The sequence below is a fragment of the Chaetura pelagica genome, unplaced genomic scaffold, assembly GCF_000747805.2.
Source record: "Chaetura pelagica isolate M959 unplaced genomic scaffold, ChaPel_1.0 scaffold142, whole genome shotgun sequence".
Taxonomy (NCBI): Eukaryota; Metazoa; Chordata; class Aves; order Apodiformes; family Apodidae; genus Chaetura; species Chaetura pelagica.
The window spans coordinates 7453107-7480700 of NW_009952973.1; the positions used below are offsets into that span (position 1 = coordinate 7453107).

Consider the following 27594-nt stretch of genomic DNA (forward strand, 5'->3'; position numbering starts at 1 on the left):
GTGTGCCCAGGTGGCCAAGAAAGCCAACAGCATCCTGGCTTGTGTTAGAATTAGTGTGGCCAGCAGGACTTGGGAAGTGGTTGTATCCCTGCATTTGGCACTGGTGAGGCCACACAATGAATCCTGTGTTCAGTTTTGGGCCCCTCCCTACAAGAAGGACATTAAGGTGCTGGAGACTGTCCAAGAAGGGCAACAAAGCTGGTGAAGGGTCTGGAGCACAAGTCTTATGAGGAGTGGCTGAGGGAACTGGGGTTGTATAGCCTGAAGAAAAAGAGGCTGAGGGGAGACCCTATCATTCTCTACAACTCCCTGAAAGGAGGTTGTAGCAAGATGTGTGTTGGATTCTGTTCGCAAGTAACAAGAGGAAATGGCCTCAAGTTGTGTCAAGGGAGGTTAGACTGGATATTAGGGAATGTTTCTTCACTGAAAGGGTTGCCAGGCACTGGAACAGGCTGTCCAGGGAAGTGGTTGAATCATCATCCCTGGAAGTATTTAAAAGATGTATAGATGTAGTTCTTAGGATGTGGTTTAGTGGTTGACCTGTCAGTGCTAGGTTAATGGTTGGACTTGATCTTAAAGCTCTTTTTCAACCAAAACTGTTCTCTGATTCTCTGATATGCTAATCTGAAGAATAGGAACTCTTAGTTAAAAATAAAGTTCTTCAGCTAATAGTTCATTAGTTTATTTTACTTTTTTGGAAATCTTCTTGTCAACATTTTTTTAAATGAATGTGACAAAGTCAATGCAATGTATTTTACTACTGATGAAATTAATCATATGGAGAAATACTTATTAAATATATGGAGAAACTACAATTTAAAAAAAAAAAAAAAAACTGATGAAAATTTATTAACCTTGATATACCCCATCCTGAAAAGCATCTCCACTGCTTGTCTTGACTTGGCTGACATAGATCCATGATGATACCCAATGCCCCTCTGTGCCATCACTTGCTGCAGACAACCATTTCTCTCGAACCTAAGTCGATGAAAAATCTTCGCCAAAGTCTACAAATAAAAAGAAATGTTAAGTATTAACTACAACCAGGTGTTTCTAGTGAAAAAAAGTATCTTATCTGATAAAATTCCAAGCACTACAGGAAATTCAGCTGTTTATGATCTTTAGAGAACCTTAGTATATATATAACTGGATGTGTACCATCAGTAAGTTCAATGTGATGACAAATCCAGGCTCTTCAGTACACTTTTATATACTATCAGGTTTTTTCACCTTTGCAACAAATGCCCTTACAACAGTTCCAGTTGTCATACCATGCAAGTAGATACAACCAGACACAGCAAGCTTGCATGTTGATAACTTTCCTACTCAAAGCATGGCATCATGGCCATGTAACTGTGTGCCACTATCACAAAATAAATTCCTGAGTAGTTATATAAAGCTGACAGTGTTTTGCTCTCATTTGTCATCTCTGCTAGGTACCACCTTCCGAGCTCACTACACAGTTAGGAGCTTCCCTTTCCCAAATTCAGAAATAGCAATGAATTAAGCAACTGAAAAGCAATGTTCCTTCAATGCTGGCTGACAGTGGGCTGACAGTAACCCAAAAACGCCATTGGGATCCCAAGTTCTCAGGATAAGGAATCATGTGAATTTTTAAGTTTGGTCCCAATACACAGATTATCTGTCTATTTCAAGACATATGATAATAAACAGAAATAATTATCAAGACACATCATCAAAATGTTGAGTACTTTTTCTCTGAATTAAGAGCTATATATCACAATTATTTTTTTATTAAAAACAAACAAACAAAAAAAACAACAACAACAACTATACACAAAAAAACAACAGTCAGGAAGAAACAGTTTTATGAGCCACAGTCATGTTTCAGGAAGTTTAGATGAGAGGGGATTTCCTCCTGCATGTCAATATATACACTATTACTGCTGATGGACATCTGCAGATTTACAGTACTTTTCTCACCTTTCTTTTCCTCAGGATGCATAAACACATTAAAGAGCATAGAAAATTTTGCTTTGTGAGGACTAGGAATTTTAAAACTTAAAATAATTTATTTAGTGTTTTTACTAGTTATGAAGGGCTTAAAAATGTTTTGATAAGCACACAAAGGTGCCCAATGGCCTATGCTGATAACTGAGTCAGCAAAATAGAAATTTGAGATGTGAATCAAGAAGTAACCGAACTTCATTGCCGACAGTTCAAGGAAATTAGTTTATTGTGCTATACAACCCAGGATTCCTATCACAAGTAGCAGTCAGCCTCTTTTATTTGGTGGAATGAAAGTTTCCATAAATCTTCAAAATAAAGTTATCTAATTATAAAATTTAAATGGAAATATTCAGAATGTTTCATGAAGTCAGTGTGTACTGTTATGAAGTGCCACTGCATCCAACATTATATGTGCTTTATGTATTTATGCACAAATTCATGTATTTTATACATACAAAACAAAAATCATGTTATAATTATCAGTGAATTACTTACATATTTATCCACTGCTTTAGGATCAGCATAAGTACACATAGAAGGGATAGCAGTTAACTTTTTAAGTTTCTTTTGTAACTGTTGTTGCGTAGTCAAAAGAAGTTCCAAGTTTTCTGCCTTACTGGGGCTCAACTTTCTGATATCCCTTTATAAAATGTAAAACAAAAAATATTTTTTCTGTAATTAACATAAATTTCTTTATTTTAAAATAGTCTTTGGTTACTGAAAGATGCAGACTCATTTTCTTTTAAACTGTAGGTTCAACCATGTATGTAGATCATAGGATAACAGAATTATAAGATGGTTTGAGTCGGTAGGGACCTTAAAGATCATATACTTCCAACCTCCCTACTTGGGCAGGGATACCTCCCACTAGCCCAGGTTGCTCAGAGCCCCATCCAACCTGGCCTTGAACACTTTCAGGACTGAGGCATCCACAACTTCCCTGGGCAACCTGTTCCATTGTCTCACTACCCACACACTAAAGAATTTTTTCCTAATGTCTAACCTAAATCTACCCTCTTCCAGTTTAAAGCCATTACCCCTTGCCCTATCAGTACATGTCATTGTAAAAAGTCCCTCCCCAGCTTTCTTACAGGCTCCTTAGGTATGGGAAGGCTGCTATAAGGTCATCCCAGAGTCTCCCCCTCTCCAGGCTGAACAAATCCAACTCTCTCAGACTGTCTTCATAGCAGAGGTGCTCCAGCCCTCAAATAATCTTTGTGGCCCTCCTCTGCACTTGCTCCTACAGGTCTGTGTCCTTCTTGTGTTGGGGACCCCAGAACTGGGCACAGTACTCCATGTGGCATCTCACAGGAGTGGAGCAGAGAACAATCACCTCCCTTGACCTGCTGACCATGCTTCTTTTGATGTAGCCCAAGATATAGTTTGCTTTCTCAGCTGTGAGTGCACACTGCCTGTTCATGTTGAGCTTGTCATCACCCACCAGGACCAAGTCCTTTTCTCATGGCTAAAGCAGCCAATTCATTCTCCACCCAGCTTGTGTTTGTGCTTGGGATTGTTGCAACCCAAGTGCAGGACCATGCACTTGGCCTTATTGAACTTCATGAGTTCATGAAGTTCAATGAATCATGAACTTCATGATTCATGCTACTGTAAATTATATGAGATGTCTTCATGAGATCTGTTAATGTAAATTTACTGATCATGCCAACAGCTTCCTTTTGTCATGGCTTGTATGCAAACCACCAAGTAATTCTAGGTGAACTACAGAGAAGGAGTAATGGTGATACACAAAAATGAAGGAAGATGAAGTCAGCCACTCTATGTACCTCTTTTAGCAAATTAATAAGTTAGCAGGACCACACAGTAGAGGAGACCAGCTCCAGTGTAGGTAAGCCTGTACTGGGGAAAGGAATCGTGGCACGAGAAGGCTAGTAAGGCTAGTTTAGTATTTTGCATGGAAGAAGTAAAGAAATAAGCAGCATTACAACACTAGACTTCAGGAAAGCAAAATTTAGCCTCTTCAAAGACCTATGCAATGGAATACCATGGGTCAGGACTCTGGAAGGTATGGATGTCGGAGTGCAAGTGACCAGGAGGGCAGCACATCAGTTTGTGCGGCAGTTCTTGTGGGAACTTACCCAGGAATCAATGGTATCCACCCAGCCGAAAAGACCTTTAAGATCATCAAGCCCAGCCTAAACAGTCTCCACTGATGATAACTTTCTGACACAGGTGGCTGAGGAACCTACGACGGGATGTACGCTGCTGGACCTGGTATTAACTAACCAACAAGGTCTTGTTGGGGATATGAAATTTGGGGGCAACCTTGGCTGTAGTGATCACGAAATGGTGGAGTTTAGTATTTTGCATGGAAGAAGTAAAGAAATAAGCAGCATTACAACACTAGACTTCAGGAAAGCAAAATTTAGCCTCTTCAAAGACCTATGCAATGGAATACCATGGGTCAGGACTCTGGAAGGTATGGATGTCCATGAGAGCTGGGCGATTTTCAAACACTACTTACTCCAAGCTCAAGACCAGTGCATCCCTATGAAGAAGAAATGAAGCAGAGGAAGTAGAAGACCTGCATTGAAGAGTAAGAGTCTTCTGGAAAAAGTTAAATGGAAGAAGGAAATTTACAGAATGTGGAAAAAAGACTGGCCCCTTGGAAGAAATATAGGAATGTAGTCAGAGAACATAAGGATGCAAAGAGGAAACCTAAGGCCCACCTGGAATTAAATCTGGTCAAGGGGTATCAACTTCTTTACTATGAGGGTGACAAAGCATTGGAACAGGCTGCCCAGGCAGGTTGTGGAATCTCCTTCTCTGGAGACATTCAAGACCTGCCTGGATGCAGCCCTGAGTAATGTGCTCTAGGCAATCCTGCTTAAGCAGAGAGGTTGGGCTAGATGAACTCTAGAGGTCCCTTCCAACTCTGACAATTTTGTGTAACTAAACGTGGAAGAGAAATGTGATGGATTTACTGCCAATAATGACATAGACTTTAAGGATTTAGGACAGTATTTGAAGAAGAGAGGAGACAGAAGACTATTTAGAGGCAGATTTTCAAGCTACTTTGATGTCTAAAAATGTGTCTAAATTCCTACTGGATTTTCAAGTCCTCACTTACTACTGTTGAATTCAGCTAAGTTCATTCTTTCATGATACTATGTCCAAAAATGTACTGTACATTGTAATGATTAGGAGAGAAAAGCATGATTCTTTGTGTTCCTGATGATCCTGATAACTCCGGCCATATTTCATTGCTAAATGCCTTAGCTATAATTTATGTTCACAAAAACTAAGAAATTTCAAGGTTAAGGGGGAAAACAAATACAGTACAATCCAAGCAAATGGCTGATAAATATTCAAAGAACATCTCACCAGCCGTTCTTCAGAGATTCACTACCATAAGCAGTTATGGTGAGGCTAAATTATGAAAACATTATCTCACAGTGGCTGACCAAGCTCCAGGACCAGATGCTACATTACTTTTAAGAGATGCATGACAAAAGTTGCTGTTTGGAGAAAGAGCCATTCTGATATCTTGACATCTCTGATATGAATTATTCGAAATTGACCAATTTCATGTACTCAGGTGTCTCTCTCTGATTCTTATGTTGATGTGCCAGCACCTTACACAATGTCAGCAACACCAGTATCTTCCTGCTTCCTGACTATGCCCTAAGTACGGCTGGTTGACACCTGCTATACAGCTGCTTCTACCGAGTGGCTTGATAGCACACAAAGAGGAGCAAGCTGGATGAATATGCTGCTGCAAGGGACATTCCCCAGAAAGGAGTTATCACAAAATAACCATCTGAAAATCTATAAGCTTTTTAACAACATATAGTTCTAATACTTACTCAGTTTTGAATTTTATTAGCGTTTTTGTCACTTTTCTTAGTTCATCCTTTAAACGTTCTTTTTCCCTCTCAGTGTTAGGGTCTTCTTCACTTTTTTGTTTTCGAACCAAATTGAAGAATACACTACTGGCTGCACCTTCCACTAAATCCACATTAAATCTTAAAGCAAATAATATACATGAGTTAGGTGAACTCTAATTGATACTTATTTATATGTAATGCTGTTACAATAATATTCAGTGAGCCTTACCATATGACAATAGACATCATTAGAAGCACAATCCTACTACATCTCCAGATCACAGTCTGCATTCACTTTCAAACTGTTATTCTTTCAAAACTGAGTGGTAAAATGTAAAATGGTACTGGCAATAAATTATCTATTGAAATTATGCTCAATTCTGCCTTTCCCAAAGATGGGGACCTGGACATACAGATAAAGGAAACTGTAGCTTAAGTAACTAATTCTTTTCAGCTACCCAGCTGAGAATCTGGTCTTCCCTGGTCTTCTACTTTCCATTTTTATGTGATTATTCCTATGCCTTATCAAACTGAGAATGTGTCCTAGAGAACTGCTTACTGATAAGCAGCTTCTTTTTATTATTAGGACCAGCATTGAGGTACATGCCTACTTTACTTATACTGGCAATATCACTGACAATAAATGGTCTTGTCAGTAGGCTTAATGTTCTGCATGTCTCATGTTATATAATTGCATCTCACATATATGCAAAACAGGCTGATTGATGCATTTTATTGAACATAAGTTTTTCAGAGGCTATGCAGTGGAACCACCACCATGTGTCAAATGCACACATAAATAAAATGTCTTTCCACCCCCTTCCCTAGCAGAGTTATTTCTGCATAGAGCATTTACTCCTCTAAATACAAAGCATACCTTTTCTACAAGCTTTACTTACTACACTGGGACAAAGCAAATGAGAATCGGACTTTTGTTTTAACATTATTCAGTTTCTTATATTATGCATGGATTCTACCTTTTCCACACAATAATTAAACGCTCCCAGTTTTATAGCTTTATTTCAGCTAAACCTCTAGTGCTACAAAGATACATGGGTTGATAAATCTTGAAGGCCTTTAATTCGTATGTTTCAAAGCAAAAGTAACTAATTCCATATAAATTGTATTTGCCAAGCCATATCAATGCTTAGCTCCAGTACCCATTTTTCTGAATATAGGCAATACACATATAAAACAAGAAATATTAATACTTACATAAAAAATATGGCAGGCAACTTCTCCATCTCATGTAATTTATCAACAAATCTTGCAAAATGCTTCTGCTTGTCCAGCTCTGAGCAATCCACAGGTTTTGGCTTAAGGTGCTCCAGTACTTCCTTTACCTGACCAAAGTAGTATTATTGTGGAAATTTTAATGGGAGAAACTTCTCACTGAAGGCTAACTAATATGAAAGTTCCACTTCCCTGTGTCAACTTCTATCACTCAATTTTTTTCATTAAATCAGAACTGCAATAGCCACATACAGTTTACAGACTAAAAAGGTCTGCAAGTTATCAACTGACTTTGGCAAGAGCTCTGTCCTGGTTTGAGCCAGGATGAGGCCAGTTTTTCTTTTACTGATTTTTTTTCCTTCAGTGAACTCTCTTTTAAGCAGCACACTTGCTGAAAGTAGCAGCAAGTTTTCCAGCTAGTGGACTGATAATGCCTGAATGTTTGTAGTTAGTGCTGAGACCAAGGACACTGTGCTCTACTTGTTGGATTTGGTACTTCAGACACTAAAGGAGCAGATCCGTCATATCTACAACCCTCCTGTAAGGAAGAGCAGACTAGACAGATGGCAAAACTGGTAAACCAAAGTATTCCATTTATATATCTATGTAGGTCTTGGCTTAAAGTCAAGGATCACAGAAGACAAGCTCTTCTTCCCTTCTTCTTTTCCATTTCTTCTGTTCATGGCCAGGATCCATGGAGCACTCTCTCTATCCATCTTCTTTAATTCCTAGGCCTGTGCACTCCTGACCCTCATAACTCTCCCCTCAGCTCCTGTCTGCTCTGCCGCTCTCTCCGACAGCACTCCAGGACATTTCAGAACTGTTTACGGCTCAGGAGATGCTGTGGGAGTTTCTGGGGGTGGGGAGAGGCAATGGGAGTTTTGCACATTCCTGCACATACTTGTATATATTTGTACATATTTTCTTTTATCATTAGTACTGCATTGAAGCCACTTACTTTAGTTTTCAATCTGTAAAGTGTCTGGCCTTATTCTCTCTCTCCTTCCCCTACCTGGGTAGGAGGGGGAGGGGATTGAGAGCATTATTGTTCCTGTTTAATTCTGATCCTGAGTCAAACCATGACAAGTTTGATTGCCTAGAGCACATTACTCAGGGCTGCATCCAGGCAGGTCTTGAATGTCTCCAGAGAACGAGACTCCACAACCTGCCTGGGCAGTCTGTTCCAGTGCCTTGTCACCCTCACCATAAAGAATTTTCCCCTCATATCCAGATAGAACTTCCCGTGTTCTGTTTTGTGCCAGTCGCCCTTTATCCTATTGCTGGGCACTACTGAAAAGAGTCTGGCTCCATCCTTCTTTCACCCACCCTTTATATATTTATAGACATTCATAAGGTCTCCCCTCAGCCTTCTCTTCTCCAGGCTAGAGAGTCTCAGCTCTCCCAGTCTTTCCTGATAAAGGAGATGCTCCAGTCTCCCAGTCATCTTTGTTGTCCTCTGCTGGACTTTCTCCAGGAGTTCCTTGTCTCTGTTAAACTGAGGAGTGCAGAATTGAACCAATTGTTCTAGATGTGGCCTCACTAGGGCAGAATAAAGGGGGAGGATGATCTTTCTTGACCTACTGGCCACACTCTTCCTAGTGCACTCCAGGATTCCACTGGCCATCTTGACTACAAGGGCACATTGCTGGCTCATAGGTAGTTTACTATCTACCAGGACTCCCAGATTCTTCTCTTCAGAACTGCTTTCCAGCAGGTCTACCCCTTAGCTCTACTGGTGCATGGGGTTGTTCCGCTCCAGGTGCAGGACCTTACACTTCCCTTTGTTGAATCTCATTAGGTTCCTCTCTGCCCAGCTTTCCAGCGTGTCCAGATCACGCTGGATATCAGCAGAGCCCTCTGGAGGGTCAGCCACCCCTCCCAGTTTTCTATCATCAACGAACTTGCTGAGTTGATGATTAATATGTCAAACAAGACCTGACCCCTGGGGAACGCTGCTGGCTACAGGCATCCAGCTTGATCCTCCACCATTGATCATTATATCACACTTCTTCTTTTTTATTTTTAGTATTATTATCATCATCGTTATTATAATATTAAAGCTGTACACAGAGTTAAGAAAGCACCCTGCCAACAGCTGTTACCTTCTGCCTTCGACCAAGCACAATCCATTTGCTTAGTTCCTTCTTCAGTTCCTGTACATACGTCCTCACATCTGCCTTTTTTATTACTACTTTGTTCTTGAAAGAGACAAACTCCTCAGGATCTAGCTCCTGGAAAACAACATTAACATAAAACATTGCAGTACCATGCCATCTATTTATTTAGATATATTTTGCCCACAGCTGTGTATACACACCTGTGCCCTTGGCCACTTTTGCCAGACATTCACCATAGTGTCATACAGCTGGATACTCTCTCGTGGAGACAGTGAAAGATCTGAAGGAATACCATAGTTCTCAATCTGGAAGGAGTTTAAATAAAAGAAAAATAAAGAAATAATTTTGATGGAATCCACGTTGCCTAAATGTAAGTTGCTAAATAATGCTGACATGAGTATTACGCTTACATGATTGACTGTCAATGCAGCACACGGATGACAATGTTCAATGTTAAAATCACTGCCCTCTAGAGAACACACATACTTCTCCAAATCGTTGTATCTCTCTTCATATAAGACTGTGAAGAGATAACAATGCTGTCATGATGCACTTGGTTGTTTTAAAAAGTATTTAATCCTGCAAGATTTTCTTTGATTTAAAAGAAAAATCAAAAAATATACCTAAGTTCACACATGATGATTAGTTTTTGCAGAAATAACACTAAAATTTCTTTGTTACAAAATATTCTGATACACACCTAGTCTAACACGATATGATTTCTTTTGTTGTTGTACTTTAGATGTCACTTTACATTTTCCTGAAAAGTTCTTTTCAGAGTTTGTAGAGCTTCCTTTTAATGTATTCTCAGTACGTTGCCAATACCTTTTCACAGATTGCAACCATCTACAGTGCAAGAATAAAATAAAAGAGTTGTAAAAAAAAATAATTTCAGAAAACTGGTACAGCTATAATAGATGAATTACTACAAATTTGCTCAATTTCTGCTACAGAATTCCCAGTCCCCCTCTTCTTGTCTTCAGTGTAATTTTCTCTAGCTTATCCCAGGGTGCAAATAAGAGATGTGAAATAGCACTCTTGCATATATATATAAATACAGTGCAGGTTTCTTTGATTGATGATGGACATGTGCTTATCAGGCTTTGGCAATTCAAATAGACATAATATCCTCCTTAAGTTCTTCCACACAGCCCAGTTATAGGGACTGAAGGAACAGTTGTGCCTGTTCTCATGAGAGACATATAGGTTACAGTATTTTTTCCTGTCAATTGGGCGAGTAAAGGTAGCATAATACACATAAAAACAAAACTCCGAATCAGTTGTCTCCAAATAGTAATTAGTGTCTCTATTTAAACCCACCTATATCTATGTTAACTATGTTCCTGTGAGCAAGAAAATTGCATACATACTCAGTTAGGTGTTCTGGGTTACTGACAGTAGCAGAGAGAGCCAAAAATGGACATCGGATAGTTACCAGAAGATGCTCCCAAACCTCTGCTCCAATTTCACCACCGAGACAGTGGACCTATGTTTTGGGAAAAAAGGATTACAAGAAAAGAAGAAATGTTGCTTATCAAAGTGCACCCATAACAGGAGTTGCTTTGGGTTTTGCAAAAATTAAAAGTTTGGCAAGAACAGTACTGAATAATTCATATGTTTTAGCAAATGACCACATGACCCAAATCAAATGTCCTGTAAATCCCAGTCTAGCTTTCACTGGATGACAAATAATGCTAAATTTCAATACTACATGCACTGTTTGTACCCTAGATACTCACTGGCATCATTAGCAACTAATTCTATACACAAGAAAGAATACAACAGGAATTTTTAATTTAGCAAGATTCATCACTTACTTTTTCCCTGTAAAAACTGACAAATACCATATGATGCGAATGGGCATCAACCCGGTGCAGAATGTTCTGTTTGTGCCACTGAGATGAGAGCGATGGCTTTTAGATTTTCAGTTGACTGAATTGAGAGAAATAATAGAAGTTCCTGGTAGTTTTGACTGAACTGTATGTACAATAACAGTGAACAGGAAGCAAGTGTGTCTGAAATAATATTTCTGAAAGTTGGGGGTTTTTTTGCCAGCGATAGCTTACATAATGAAAACTAAGTCATTTGCATTTTTTCTCAAGATTTTTCACATATTTGTTAAACTGGTTATTATTAAAAGATGCCCACCTCATCAAATATAACATACTGTATCCGTTTTACCCATTTCTGGCAACGAGGAGACAGCATCAAGATTTCTAAACACTGAGGCACAGTCACAAGTATCTAAGAAGAAAGGTTTGTAAAGCATTATTTTCAGGTAAACTAACTAATCAACTACAAGTACATTCTATACCTAAAGCCAGCATTTTAAATATGTATGCATTTGATTTCAAGGTAACCAAGAATGAAGGAATTATTTGTCACTGCTGTCTTCAAGAAGGTCAAGAAAGAGGACCCAGAAAACTACAGGGTGGTCAGCCTGACCTCAATCCCTGGGAAGGTGATCCTGGAAATCATTTCCAAGCACAAGAAAAATAAGAAAGTCATCAGGAGTATTTAGCATTAATTCACTGAGAGTAACTTGGCCAACTTCTGTGATGAAATGACAGGCTTGGTAGATGAGGGGAGAGCAATGGATACTGTTTTCAGTAAAGCTTTCAATAACATCTCCCATAAGATCCTCACAGACAAGCTGTTGAAGTATGGGCCAGATGAGCAGGCAGCCAGGTGCACATGTATTGAAAACTGGTTGGAAGGTTAGGCCCAGAAGTTGGTGATTTGCATTACAAAATCTAGCTGGAGGCAACTAGTGGTGTACCCTAGGGGTCACTAATGGGTCTGATCCTGTTTAACATCTTTATTAATCGTCTGGATGATGGGGAAAAGTATACTCTCAGCAGGTTTGCTGATGACGCCAAACTGGGAAAACTCTGTGTAGGCCCATCCAGCTGGGAAACAGCTCAGTAGAAAAAAACCCAAGGATCCCAGTGGACACCAAGTGGAACATGAGGCAGAAATATGCCCGTGTAGCAAAGAAAGAGAGTAATAGTATTCTGGGCTGCATTAGGAGAAGTGCTGCCAGCAAATCAAGGCAGAGATTGCTTCCTTTCTACTCAACACTGATAAGGCCATAACTGGAGTCCTGTGTCCAGTTCTGGGCTCCCCACTACAAGAGACCAACTACTGGCCTTCTATGATGGAGTGACTACATCAGTGCAAAAGGAAAGAGCTGCTGCTGTATTTTATCTGGACTTCTGTAAGGGATCTGCTGTATGCTGGTAATCAAAGGATTTTAATGTTTTTTCTTTTAACCAGAACAAGCAATCAACTGCACATGCCCTAAAGATGAATAAGTAAGGTTGTATACTATAGACTGAAAATTTCTGGTAAGCAGTACAGGTATGCTTAAATTTTCCCTAACTTTGTATTTAGCAATGACACAATTGTTACAATTAGAATTAACATTTTCAGAAGCCAGATGAAGGTCAGTATTACTATGTGTTAAAATACTCATTAAAACATACCTGAGAATTCATGACATCATTGCGATAATCTCGTGTGAAGACTCCACACATTACCAATCCATCTGGAAGCTTCTTGGTGAATCGACTGTAGATAGTTCCCACCACTTGGTTTACAAGGGCCTTAAATAAACAGGTCATTAATAAAACTATACAGTGTATGTCTAAAGGCGTATGATATTCTGAGACATAAAAGCATTCAATTTTGACACTGATATTAATGTACTAGACTATCATGTCCCATGTAATGTACTATTAAGTCTAGAGTCAATAACATTTACTTTAAAAAGATATGGCACTTTATTTTCAATTATACTCAAAAGCCTTCAAAGAAATTTAGTGTTGTGTAAAATGTGTTAAACATTATTAATTCTGTATTTTAATTATCTTCAAAGCAGTTAAAAATAAATCACATTCTACTTCATCTACAAGCACTTCAATGACCTCAAAGTCCTGGAGCTGCAGGTATAAAGTCCATTTCTGCGCCCAGACTGATATTTGAATTAAAACATTATTTGAATGCCCAACCTGAGTATAACCACAAGAACATTTATTTTAAGTGTACAAAACATTTCACAGACACAGTTATTGAATAACAGCACATGTAATTCACTATCTAAAAATCACATCACTGAACATAAAAATCAGTTTTGTAAGAAACTGAAACATCATGCCTCAGCACTTAAGTCAGTTTTTAACATTTAGGATAGAACTTTCATTAAAAAAATATCCCACTGCCCAGAGTTTTATAAATTTTCTCTTGAAGCATCTAATGTTGAACTCAATTACAAAAAGACAAGTTGACTTGCTTGGGCATTGTTCTGTTCTAATATTACCTTCATCATGTTGGTAAGCTTTTAGTACTCCCATATTTACCTAACACAGTACTGACAGCAGTTCTGTATATATGTGTTCCTCACCTTAAATTAGGTAAACAGATATTAATAGACAAAAACTCTATATGAGCTTAAATATTTTTATATTTTTGTAAACATACTGTTTCTAATAAATGTAAATGTAAAACAGAATGTAAAGATTCCATTAATTCTAATAATTTAAAAAAAAAATAAAATTAAAATCAACTAAACTTGTGTAACAAGTTATCCAAAACGGTTTCAGAATCATACTGAGAAATATCATAGTCATACACATGGAACATATAGTAGGATGCAGCCTCACCTTTGTAGGAGCAACATAAACAACTACTCCTTCATCGCTCGTCTTCAGAACTTTTTCCATACAATAGTATGATGCATATGTTTTTCCTGATGAAGTAGGAGCAACAATCACAGCAGACTCGTTATTATCTACCGCATCAAGAAGTTCTCTCTAGGAGAAAAACAGTTAATTATGTCACAATGTCTTGCTGTGAAGTTTTTATTAAGCCAGCTCTTTCTGTGAAAACATCTCTTATTTTTGCATCTAGACTTCATATACAGATTTTACACTACAGGAAGTCAGAGTTAAGCTAGTAATTTTGTAACTGCATTCTCTTCTCCTAAACTGTTAATGGAATAAAATTGATCTACAAATTACAACTTGTCTATTTTGATTATTTGGTCTGAGATACTGATACCAGAACATTCTAAGTCCAAACTTGGACATTTTCAAATTAAAAAATAAAACCAGTTAATTCAGCAGTTTATAATTTAGTTGCAAAAATTTAACTGTTTTATACAAGGTAGTATTTTTTCGTTGGATTATAGCAGTTACAACAATACTGTCCAAATCTCTCTGCTACTTCTAGTATACAGTGTTTATCAATCTGTTTTCTTCCCCATTACTGGCATCCTCCATCCTTACATAAGGTCTGTGAAAGTATGGGGGCAGGGGAACAGAAGAGGAAAGAGAAATAGTACTATCAGTATCTTTCTCTGTCAGCAAACACGCAAAGTTTGAAGTTGCTTTTCAAGCAAGCGACTGTTTTGCAGATATGGATATGCAAAGCAGCAAATTCAGCTGGCCTCCCCAGTCTAATAAAAAAATCTAAGTTAGAATCACTCTGCTTTAGACAGAAAAGTTATTTCTCAACTCTTATTATGGGTAATTCTTTAAGGATAAATGTGAAGGGGATGAACAGTCAGAGATTATCCAAATGGGGCATTACCACCATCAAATGTGGTAATAAGCAAAGAAATACCATATATTCAGCATTTCTTAGGTTGAATTCTCTAGGGCAAGCTTTCTGTATAAAAGCTCTCAGTGTAGAAAGAACATATAATACAGAAAAAAAATTATCTACTGCATTTGTTAAACATAATTTAAAAAAAATAAAATTAAACAATAGTATTTTTGACAAGTAGTAGAATAATGTTTATTTTTTAATGGAAAATAAAAAATAAAAAAACAAATGTAATTTACCTTCACTTTATGCAAAAAGTTTGTGTCTCATTACCTGCCATGTGTCTGGTATGAAATGTTGTACTCGGGGGTCTGGATCATTTCTCTCATCTCTGAGCAAGTAATAATCCATGTATTGTAGCTGAAAGCGAGCTGGACCCACTTCAATGGCATAGTTGCTCGTATTCTGATCATTACTTTCTGTTTTCTAGGTCAAACAAAAATTCAAGTTGATTTGAAAGCCAGCAAGAGATTAAGGAAATGGCACATTTTTCACACCATGGAACTCTACAAGCTTTGAAATAGACATTAAATTGAAGGTGATTTTAAAATAGCTTCTTGCAGAAATCTACACCATATAGCCTCATGTCTGGGTTACACTTGTATCTCTTCAAAAGAGACTGTGTTCTAAAAATACGTCTTCTACAGCTGGTGTTGGTGTTGTTTTTGTTGTCAGAAGAGCTAACAAAACCAGCTAGCAGGCAAAGCTCAGCCTCTTCAAACTACTGCTTGCCAGAGCCTTCACATCTAAAACGTATGTTTCTTTTCATCAGCCTGCCCTGACCCTTCGTGTTAATCAGAAACAAGCAGCTGTGATAGGAAATGTTGGTCCAAAATGCACTGACTGATTTAGAGCCCTTCTGCGTCAGACATTCAGCTTGCCAACATATCCCTTCTACCATCAGAAACCTTTACAACAGATCTTTTGAGATCATCAGATCCTACAATTCTGCTTCCAGAACAACCTCCTACATCTCAGTCCTTATCCTCAGCAAGGGTGATAAACACTTTCCAGAAATGAAATTCCAAAAGTTCCTAAATGCACTGTGCCTGGAAAATGAGACATTGAAGTGGTTGATACTGGTTTAACACTTCACTGTAATCTTCCTTCCTTTGGCAATTGTCTTCATGTTCTGCAGGCTGTGAGTTATATCCTCCCTCTTCTGCCTTAGAGCCACTTTAGCACTCCTTCTCCCCAGTAACAACACATCTACACACAAAGATATCAAACTACCCTTAATATTAGAGCAGCCAGTGGGTAGGTTGCTTACATGCAGAAAAGCATAAGATCAATGCTTAGAGAAACTACTTCTGAGCTGAATTCAGTGGAACTACAGCTGGTCTCAGCTGTGCTGTCAAGGACGAGCAATTCAATATCTGAAACTGTTTACTTCAGAGGTGAGAGTATAACCATACCAAAAAACAGAATAGTTTTCATGCATCCCTGCACTTTCAAAGATTTCCTTTTCCAAAGTAGCACATTTGGGCCTGTTATAAAGCAGGTACGAGTCACTCAGCTTTGAACAGTTATTTTTAACGCGCAGAGTTCTGGTGATATGATTGACAGCAGGTTACCTCTCAGAAGTGTTTAAGGCCTCAGGCACACATAACTAAAGCCAACTAATCTTGATGCATATTTCAGAGGATATCTTTGCAGCCATATAAAGCTCTGTTTACTAAAGGGGAAGTGGCCTGTTGTGCCAATTAACCCTCACATCAAGCAGCAAAACGTATCCATGAAACTAAAGCAGATTAATACCTGAAGGAAGAATTAGAGAGTTCCAAATCTTAGGGCACAACACAAAATAAAATAAGCTCAATATAGATCTTCTACACACTATTCAATACTTAAGGAAACACTGTTGATATTCAGCTACAGATCCAATTACAGTAGAATCATTACAGTCTGTAAAGGTACCTGGCCAGATAAAGAGCATGCCAAATTCTCAAATCCAAGAAGTCTTAGATATCTGGTCAGCTTCTCTAGATGTGGTTTCTCCAGGAGATCCTGATATTTTTCAAGGAGTATATGAACTCTTCTCATAACCTGAACAGCTTTGCTTAAATCTTTAGATTCATTACCTTTAAAAAAAAAACAACCAAACAAACAAAACCCTACAGTTATCTGAGAGCAAGTTTTATCATTGGAAGTCTTCTGATACTAGGTATTTTTAGAACAGACCATATCTGCCCATTCATTTTAATGAAAATTTAGAAATTAACTTAATTTTAAAATGAACTTTATTTAAAAACAACTAAAGACAACCCACATTCCTGTGACCTCTACAAGGAGTGCCACTGAAGACCAAGCATACAAATAATTCTATCTGCTTCAGCACACTCAGATATAAAACAAAGTCATACCTCTGACATCTACGCGATAACTGAATTTCTTCATTTCGCCTTCCTGACTCACACATTCGTTACTCAACCTTATTGACAATGTATTTCACTCAAATCTTTACAACTTCCCTCAAAATGTTTAGAGCAGCATGTTTTTGGAACCTCATGACTGAGGACTAGGACTGAAAAGATTCTGGTGGAAGAGGAGGCAGCTCACCATGGTAGCACAGATTTCTGTGCCAATTATCATAATTCAGACTGTGAGCTAACCACCTTAGCTAATTAAACTATCCCCTGCAATACAGACAGATCTTAGTGTGCATGATACATAAGCATTAAAGATATATATAATCAAATTAATTATCTATATATGCAATGTTTACAAAACAAAACAGGAAAAGAGCTACAACATAATTTCTTTGGATACTTTATGCCTGACTCAAAGGATCTTGAAACTGCAAAAGGGGACCAGAGTCTACCAATACTTAAAAAGAACTTTCATGCTCATGAGACAGGGCTGTATTTACATATCTTTATTCCAGCAGAGAATGTCCAAAGTCACTCACGCTCTTGCTTAAAGGGAGCTGAAGTAGAATACTGAACATGAATTTGGCTATCATACCTCGCTCTCTGCAGTGTTGCTTCCACACTTCTAAACAGGCAGACAGTCCTGTCATTTCTACATCGAACTTCACCGATTTATTTTTAAGGGTCTTGAGCAACTTCTCTAATTTATTTATTCCAACAGTCAGATTTGCTTTTATTTCCTTTTCAGTTGGTAAACACAAGGCTTTCCATTGCTCCCGTTCTTTCTTTTCTTCTTTAGTTTTCAGTCGCCTGTTGTTCTCCTCTACAATTGCTTCAGCTTTACTTTTCTATCCAATAAAATGAGATATTTAGAACTTACCATCACTGTGTGCAAGTATCATCTAAAAAAAGTTAATCCATAAACTCAATCATAGCAGGTACATTGCAGCTTTCAACTCATCTGTGTGATGCATTGTGTTTTGGGAATTGTTTGTAATATTTCTTAATTCTGAAGAAAATACAATTCCTGAATCCCAATATGTGTTGCTTGAAAGAGCTTTCCTAAGTTTCAATTTAAGTCAGTATGAAGCTTCAAAGGTAGCATAAAAAAGTACAAATAGAGAAAAATAGAATAGCAGATATCTGAGAGTTAAATTTCAAGCTTTTATTTTATACATGGGCGATAGTAATTCTCATCATACTGAGATGATCAGAAAGAAAGTTATTTTCAATAAGCTAAATAAATTATTTAAATTAGGAGTTCAACCTTATTTGAAGTTAGCAAAAGTATTTTAGATACAGACTTAGATAGGTAATTCAACAGGTCTTAATCTGTAATCCATAGTAAAGTCTATTATGGAATATTAATCAAATTACTATTACTATTTCTCAGTGTTGTTCATGAGTACACAAGTACATGCTACATACCCTGTGCTGTCTGACAATGTTCACATAGTATTAATTGCAATACCTACAGGATCTTTCTAAACAGTGCAGGGGAATAACTAACTGAATAATGTTTTTTCCAGTACTTCTCAAGAGTTTCTCAGATTCAAAAATTAACTCCGGTTTCCTTCATGTCGCATTATCAAACTGGCCATGAGGCTAAATCTATGACCCTTTACAGAGTTTGTTTATATTAATTTTTTAATTTACTTGTCCTTCTTAGAATATAATCAGTCATCAGTATTCCTAACTAGGAATAAAATACTTTTGCCAATTAGATAACTAAATTTGAAGTGCAAAGGCAATTTATTTTTTTCAATTTATATTCCGAATATAAAACTCAGTTATGGGACTCATATAGTAGAAATCCTTTCCTGGAAAATAGAAAAAAGATTTGGGAAGAGCAACTTGAATATACTCACATGCTTTTTTTGTGTCTTTTTGACAGCAGCATTCCTTGACACATCCTCTTGATTTACAATAAGTTTTGCAGCGCTACCTTCCAAAGTGCTTCCATAAAATTGATTAAAAGTCTGTAATTTTTGTATTTGTCTCCTTTCTTCTGGAGTTTTGGATTTTGCTGCAAACAAATGTAATTGATGAAAAAACACTCTGATAGAATTCCAGCCTAATCTATTTCCAAGAAAAGATACCTGGATAATTGTGGTAGGTTGACCCTGGCTGGCTGCCAGGTGCCCACCAAAGCAGCTCTATTGCTGCCCTCCTCAGCTGGACAAGAGAGAGAAAATGTAAGAAAAGACTCATGGGTTGAGATAAGGACAGGGAGAGATCACTCACCAGCCGCCATCATGGGCAAAACAGACTCCACTTAGGAAAATTAGCTTAATTTATTACCAAAAAAATCAGTGTAGGGTAATGAGAAATAAACCAAAATCTTAAAAAAACACCTTTCCTCCCCTCCCCCTTCTTCCCAGCCTCAACTTCACTCCTGATTTCTCCACATCCTGCCTGTCAGTGGTGCAAAGTGACAGGAAAATAGGTGTTGTGGTCAGATCATCACATATTGTGTCTGCTGCTCCTCCCTCCTCAGGGGGAGAACTCCTCACATTCTTCCCCTCCTCCAACATGGGGTCCATGCCATCGAAGACAGTCCTCCATAATTCTCTCCAATGTAAGTCCTTTCCATGGGGTGCAGTTATTCACAAACTGCTCCAGTGTGGGTCCCTTCCACGTGGTGCAGTCCTTTAGGAATCTACTGCTCCAGCGTGGGTTCTCCACAGGGTCAGAAGTCCTGCCAGCAAACCTGCTCCCACCTGGACTTCTCTCTCCATGGGTCCACAGGTCCTGCCAGGAGCCTGATCCAGAACACGTTTCCCACATGGTCACACATGCTCCTTCAGGCATCTACCTGCTCTGGCATGGGGTCTCCAATGGACTGCAGGTGGATATCAGCCCCAGTTAACCTCCACGGGCTGCAGGGGAACAGCCTGCCTCACCACAGTCTTCACCACAGGCTGCAGAGGAATCTCTGCTCCGGTAACTGGAACGCCTCCTCCTTCTTCACTGACCTTCATGTCTGCAGATCTGTTCCTCTCATATTCTCACTCCACTCTCTGGCTGCAATTGTACTACTGCTTTCTTTTTTTTTTTTTTCTTTCATTCTTTCTTTTCCCATCTTAATTATGTTATCCCAGAGGCACTACTACCATCATTGACATGCTCAGCCTTAGCCAGCAGTAAGTCCATCTTGAAGCCAGCTGGCATTGGCTCTGTTGGACATGGGGGAAGTTTCTAGCAGTAGTCTCAGAGAATTTCCTAAAAGTTCCTCATTGACCCATAGGCCAAAGCTGGCTAATAAGACTCACTGAAATCCAACAGTACTTTGATTTATCTGAGAGATGGGCAATAGACTCAAATTCAAACTACACATTAAAAATGTTGGAAAACTTAACAAACGGGATGCCTAGAAAGAAATAGTAGCTATTGAAGCAAAATGCCTAGGCTTCTCACACAGTTCATGAAAACAGGAAGATGTCTTCCAAAGGCAATTCAAATTATCAGAAAGAGACCTCTTCCTTATTAAAACAAGACTGTCATCAGAATATAAGTAAATAAAACTGTTGGAAGAACACTTATGTTACACATTGAAGATACTGAAAGGAGACATGGATACTTCACACTCAAGCCTAGTTATTTCTGTCCTAAAACAATCAATGAGTCAGTTTCTGTGTGAAGACCCATCTCAGCAGATATTTCTGTTTTTACAGAAAAGACTGAGATGACACGTGTCAGTATTTGGAGTACTCATGCAACACACAGGAGAGAGAGGACCCTCTCTTTGACTGGACATAAACCTTCAACCCTAACATTACAGAAGGTGCTCTAGCTACTGTTCTGCTGGTTATGCTCTCCAAACTTCCCACTGAAATCACAGAGCACAGAAGAACGCAAATAATCATTGAGTAAGAAAGGCAAGCAGATGGAATTCTGGTTTCATAAATCAAGTGGTGCAAATACTCACTAAGAAAACAACATTTCTAAGTGACTGAATGAAAACCATTAATCACACTGGAAATGCCAACAATAACTATGACTTCTTAACTCCTGGTACGTTTTTCACAGTTTAAATCACTGTGTGATGCCATAGGTGATGGGAACATCTTCAGGAGAAAGTTTTGTGTACCTGCTGGTACATATAGTATTGTATATTTCGTTTAATGTAAACATGCAAATCTAAGATCAAACATAAGTCCACAGTTTGTCTTCCTTAGTATCTCAAGCTGCAAAAATTTGATGGGGAACTATAACGCATAACATCGAGAATTAGTAAAAAACTTTTATCTACTTTTGTGCTGGTTTTAGTGGGATAGAATTAATTTTCTTCACAGTAGCTTTTATGGGGCTATGCTTTGGACTTGTGATGAAAACAGTGTTGATAGCACAGGTGTGTTTAATTATTGCTGAGCAGTGCTTACACAGAGCTGAGGCCTTTTCTGCTTCTCACTCTACCACAGCAGCGAGTAGGCTGGGGATGCAAAAGAAGTTGGGAGGGGACACAGCTGGGACAGATGACCAAAGGGATATCCCACACTATATGACATCATGCTCAGCATATGAATCTGGAGAGAAGAAAGAAAGTGGGGGATGTTTGGAGTGATAGTGTTTGTCTTCCCAAGTAACCGTTATGTGTGACAGAGCCCTGCTTGCCTGGCTGAACACGTGTGTTGGAAGGAAGAAGTGAATTAAGTCCTCATTTTGCTTTGTTTGCATGCACAGCTTTTGCTTTACCCATTAAACTATCTTTATCTCAGACCACAAGTCTCACTTTCACCCTTCTGATTCTCTACCCCATCTCATCAGTATGGGGGGAAAGTGAGCAAGTGGCTGTGTGGTGCTTAGGTACTGGCTTATTTTACTTCTTATTTTAATTCTGTTCTCAAAAGATAAAATTGGCTATGCATGCCCTGTGTAAACGCCTGAGCAGATTTCCATGTGCATGGATGTGCATACCAAGCATTATCCAAACTATATATTTAAACATTGCACTGCACATGTTGACACAGTTTGCTTAAAATCTGTGAAGCATTTCACAAGCAAAAGGGAATGTATCATGAATATCTGACAACAAGCACTCATTCTGTTATACTCATTAGAGCTGTTTAAGATAAAACACAAAGCACACAAATACTGTACAGGCACGTCAGCTTAAGTATAAATTAGCTATTGCACTAGTTCCAGTTTGACAAGTATTTATACAGTTACAAATATTTCTGAAATGAGAAGTCCTTCTCCAACACCACAATAACCTTTACAACACTGTTCTGGCCAATAAAGAAACTTGGGTTTTGTGGGGGTTTTTTTCTTACCATCAGCACTGCAATGTATTCGCTCATATTCCTCAGTCAAAGGTCTGCCAGAATGCCAGTGACAAAGCTCATCAAATTCTTTGTATTTAACAAGTGAAGCAACTGCAGGATCATTGCTAAAATATACAAATATTAAACAGAGCGGAAATTAACACGTTTTCCAGCAACTCTAATAAAACATTCCAACAGCTGGGTATTTATCAAAACATGATTTTACTGTGGCAGAAAACCAACACAGGGGTAATTCTTCTCCAAATACAGTGTGTTAAGATAGCCTCAGGTTTTTCAGAAACAATTACTACCAAAACAGTGAACACCCATTTTTTTAACTTATTTTCATTCACACTAATCACATGATGCAATGTAATTACATACTTTGCACACTGGCTAAAAAATACTCATTGTGCAGAGAAAAACTCACTTCCACAAGTAGCAGAGCAAATGCAAAGGATAATCTAATTTTGTTGGGGGGGAGTTTTTTTCAGTATTTTTATTTAACATTTTTCTTTGTGTGAAATCAATCTAAGCTTTGCGATTTAGGATAAGACCTGCTCCTATGGGGAGTAGAAAATAAGCCCATATAATGTTATTTCATTAGAATAAAACTCAAATACTTACCTTTCTAAAACAGGTAGGTCTTTCAAAACATCTCCAGCGTATTGTTCAACAAGATGAGATTTCACTGAGATTAGTCCAGTGTTTGGAATTTCTTCTTTATAGACTTCACAGTGTAAAAAAATAATTAATATTGTTTAGTTAACAATATATATAATTGCATATCATACTTGCAAATTCTGTCAAGTCATATTAGAAGTTAAATTCTATAAAGTAAAACTTGCTAAAAGTAAGCAGCAGTTCAGTAGTCCATTCCCCTCTTTCTGTTTCTTCTCAATCACGGGAAGAAGAACGAAGCAGACATCATTATTGCTTCTGAGTAGATATTCTCATAATCCATTTTAGACACCTACACCAACTTATTTAATGCTTCAACCCATCCCACAGGCATCTACTTTCCTGCACTGATTCCATAAAGACCACAGTCTCCTAGATGTGCACTTCAACTGCACTTGGGTTAGATGACTAAAGACGACATGTAACATTGTGCATTCTTCCCACGTTTGAAGTCTAGCCACAACTTCAGCCTTCAAGGTCTCCAAAGGAAATGCAGAAATAGGCAACACAAATGCTATGCCAGAAGATGCCTTAATATCCCACATATAACAAAGAAACTGTCTGATTTTGTCCACTGAAGACCACTTTGCCTACTTGATATCTACAAAAACGACTGAAGAACACAAACTTAAGTAGAATTTTATTCTAGCCCTTAATGAAATTGTTACCATCTCTTCTAAAGATTTATACAATTTTATGGGTTTAAAACAATCATTTGAAGGTTGTAATAAAACTGGTTCTCAAGAAATGTCAGGTATCAGGCAAAAATCTCTACCTCCTCCTTTCAGAAGTTCAGAACAGGCATTGTAAGTGAGGGGAGAAAACAATTGCTGAGCCAGTTAGGCACTTTCCCAATTATGGGCTACTAAACTGAATGCTAGTGTAATTTAAGACACTTACAGGCAATTCATATTTCTACAAACTTCAAGGATTGCAATGTGAGCTACAGACATGATTGGACTCTCTACCATTAGGGCAACATTTCCACATTTGATTTAATCTGCTGCTTCTATGCCCAATACCTGCATAAGCCTATGTCAAAGATGTTCTTCAGAGCAGTTTTATTTTTATTATGAATTATTATGCTTTTCCCACTATTTGTATTACACTAATCTTAATGTTTTGTACAATACATACAATAGATTTGAGCTAGCAATTATGGAACTAAATCCAGTTCCTACTAAAGTAAATAACAGTACTTTACTGAAGTAAATATCACTGTCTACAGTGAAGTCAGAATTACACCCATACAGCCTGGTCAGACTTATTTTGGTATCCTCTTCAAGTTTTGGATTAGATTAGTGATCAGGATAAATTCAGATCACTACTCCTTAAACTTTTAGTGATAGTAAAGGAAATTGTGCTTCTAACTCTGCAATTTGTGGAGTGGTCCATACCTGTGAGGAATGTCTGTGCTTCGTCAAGAAATAGTTGGGAGGTCTTTCGTATTGGGAAAGCATCTCCAAAACTGTATTTCTGAGTCAATTTTGTTACAGTGTTCCATAAACATTTGTATTCATTCTCTGTTTCTTTCCCCAGTTCCTTTTTGAACTCTGGTCCTGCACAGGGAAAAAAAGAAAGGGAGGAAGGCAGGAGGAAAAAAGGCATTTTAAAATGAAAAGTTTCCTCAGACAGAACCTACCTATTCACCTGTGCAGCATCAGACACAAAGACTGCAGTCCTATCCAAGGTCTTTGTTCATTAGAATTAATAAGAACAGAATTTTGTATATTCACATTTTTTAATAGCCCAGGGTAAAATTACTAAATATACTAGGAAGAGATATTTTGGAAAAAAAAACACCAGATTTAGAATTTCCATGGAAGTCTGCAAGCTCCACAGCTAAAGAAGAGTTTCACAGAATCACACAGGATCACAGAATCCTAGGGGTTGGAAGGGACCGCAAAAGATCATCTAGTCCATCCCCCTCTGCCAGAGCAGGGTCCCCTAGGAACGCATCCAGGTGGGTTTTGAATGTCTCCAGTGAAGGAGACTCCATAACTGCCCTGGTCAGCCTGTTCCAGTGCTCTGTCACTCTCACAGTGAAGAAGTTTTTTCTGATGTTTACATGGAACCTCCTATGTTCCAGTTTGCACCCATTGCCTCATGTCCTATCACTGAATAAAAAGCCTGGCTCTGTCCTCCAGACAACTCACCCTTAACACATTTGTAAACTTGGATGAGGTCACTCCTCAGTCTCTTCTTCTCCAAGCTAAAGAGACCCAACTCCCTCAGTCTCTCCTTATAAGGGAGATGGTTCAATTCCCTTCATCATCTTTGTGCCTCTACGCTGGACTCTCTCAAGCAGTTCCCTGTCCTTGTAGAACACAGGTGCCCACAACTGGACACAATATTCCAGATGCAGCCTCACCAATGCAGAATAGAGGGGGAGGAAAACCTCCCTTGACCTACTAACCACACCTTTTCTAAGGCACCCCAAGATGCCATTGGCCTTCTTGGCCACAAGGGCACATTGCTGGCTCATGGTCATCCTCCTGTCCACCAGGACCCCCAGGTCCCTTTCTCCTACACTGCTCTCCAGCAGGTCAGCCCCCAACCTGTACTGGTACATGGGGTTGTTCTTCCCCAGATGCAAGACTCTACACTTGCCCCTGCTGAATTTCATCAAGTTTCTCCCCACCCAACTCTCCAGTCTGTACAAGTCCCACTGAATGACACTAAACTGGGAGGTGTAGCTGACACACCAGACGGTTGAGTTTGCCCAGCAGTTCTTTGTTTAACCATGCTGGTCTCCTGGCTCCCTTACTTGATCTCCTACCCATTGGGATGTTCTGATCCTGAGCTTGCAAGAAGTGGTCCTTGAATGCTGACCTTGAGCCCCTTTACCATCTAGTACCCTGTCCCATGGGACTTCTTTCAATAATTGGTTGAAGAGGCCAAAGTTGGCCCTGCAGAAGTCCAGGGTTGTGGTCTTGCTAGGTATTCTGTCCCTCCCACAGAAGATCCTGAACTCCACCATCTTGTGATCACTACAGCCAAGGCTGCCATTGACCGTCACCGCTTCAACCAGACCCTCTTTGTTGGTGAGTACAAGATCCAGTGCTCCTCTCCTAGTTGGTTTGTCCACCATTTGCATCAAGGAGAGTTTCTCTCACCTTTGCCTCCTTCAGGGTAGGATCTTGAATTGATAGTTTTCTTATTAGTGCTCAATAATAGCTATATTTATAAAAACAAACGTTTCATATTCCTAATTTATATTTCCTATAAATATTCCTCTATAGTTTCTTTACTGAGGTACATACAGGACATTTTGTGACTATATTCATACAGAAGGGGTTCTAGTTTATTATCAGACAGGCAGATAGACTTACAGCAAAGGACTTCAGGTAAACAGAATTACACTGAAAAACCATTTGCTACAAATCTTTTTCTGTACTTTCTTGCTCTGTCAGCTTTTGTACCTTTATTGTGAATCTTAACATATCTGATGGTGTCTTAAAGCTCCAGCTCAAAAAGTAATGTATTTACAAGATAATATATGATTTTGTCTGAATCAGCCTCATCTGAAATGAAAAATATTATCCAACATCACACTGACAGCAGGGATAGAATCTAGCTTCCATTTTGACTCTGTTGCACTAAGACAAAATGAAATTGAAGAAAACTGGCTCAAAACCAAATGGTTGATAACACCCAGAAACAGTGACCCAGAGCTCACACTACTTATGTTATATCACTCTTCCGTTGCGTAAGTACAGGTGGCACACTGAAGATATGACTGTTGAACAACACTCACATTTTCCAGACTTGGGCATAGAAAAAAATTTCCCTATTATTCCATAAAATGTATCCATTTTGATATGGGTAATCAGAATATTGTGCTCATTTCCGCTTGTACAAGCAGTTTCCTTCTCATTTTGCTGCTTAATAAAGTTAGAAATGTAAGAAAGCAAACTACTCAACAAAGATAAATACCTTTCATGTATTCGACCTCATAATAATAAGCAAGGTTTTTGTGCAGTGAATCATCATTTAAGTCAGGCAGGTAAGTTAAATCCAGTTTCCAATCATTTGCATCACATAGCTGTGTCAGAGCAAAATGCGTACACAACTGTTGCTGTTAAAATAAAGCAAACAATTAACCCTCATGGATCACCTTTTCATGAGGAGGGACCAAAGCATCTCCAAAGGAAGGTTAACTACCACAGATTTTACTGACATGAAAAGCAACACACTGCTACTTGACTTCTCTGTAATTGAGAACCTACCTTCACTGTTCCTCTTCACTGTAATAACTAACTTCAAACAATAAAAAGGCCTGCCATCAAACTTCCTATACTGGAGGAGACCAAAAGGTCCATCTAGCCCAGTACCCTAACACTGGCTATCTGGAAATCTCTAAGAAGAGGTCAAGTATAGAGATTTTGCCCCAAACATTCTCTTAGCCCCACTGATTTGTGGCTCACAAAGATTTCTGAACCAGATGAGGTTTGTTTCCATCATGTACAGTACATTCTTTTATCTCATCAGATGACTAAAGTAGCAG

The 27594-nt window shown here is 38.5% G+C and overlaps 1 protein-coding gene across 1 annotated transcript in view; it reads right to left on the bottom strand.

Moving 5' to 3' along the window:
* LOC104387278 (probable ATP-dependent RNA helicase DDX60) overlaps positions 1-27594 on the bottom strand; it is a 47895-nt gene that overhangs the window by 15646 nt on the left and 4655 nt on the right. Inside the window, exons 8-27 of the mRNA XM_009995999.1 lie at positions 27024-27165; positions 24485-24646; positions 23034-23136; positions 22416-22531; positions 19011-19168; positions 17738-17990; positions 16691-16854; positions 15047-15199; positions 13831-13980; positions 12655-12774; positions 11318-11413; positions 10540-10655; positions 9870-10015; positions 9580-9689; positions 9370-9474; positions 9155-9283; positions 7035-7162; positions 5799-5957; positions 2467-2611; positions 855-1007 (exon numbers count right to left, since the gene is read on the bottom strand). Coding sequence (XP_009994301.1) covers positions 855-1007; positions 2467-2611; positions 5799-5957; positions 7035-7162; positions 9155-9283; positions 9370-9474; positions 9580-9689; positions 9870-10015; positions 10540-10655; positions 11318-11413; positions 12655-12774; positions 13831-13980; positions 15047-15199; positions 16691-16854; positions 17738-17990; positions 19011-19168; positions 22416-22531; positions 23034-23136; positions 24485-24646; positions 27024-27165 — 2808 coding nt within the window. The remainder of the gene's footprint in view (positions 1-854; positions 1008-2466; positions 2612-5798; positions 5958-7034; positions 7163-9154; positions 9284-9369; positions 9475-9579; positions 9690-9869; positions 10016-10539; positions 10656-11317; positions 11414-12654; positions 12775-13830; positions 13981-15046; positions 15200-16690; positions 16855-17737; positions 17991-19010; positions 19169-22415; positions 22532-23033; positions 23137-24484; positions 24647-27023; positions 27166-27594) is intronic.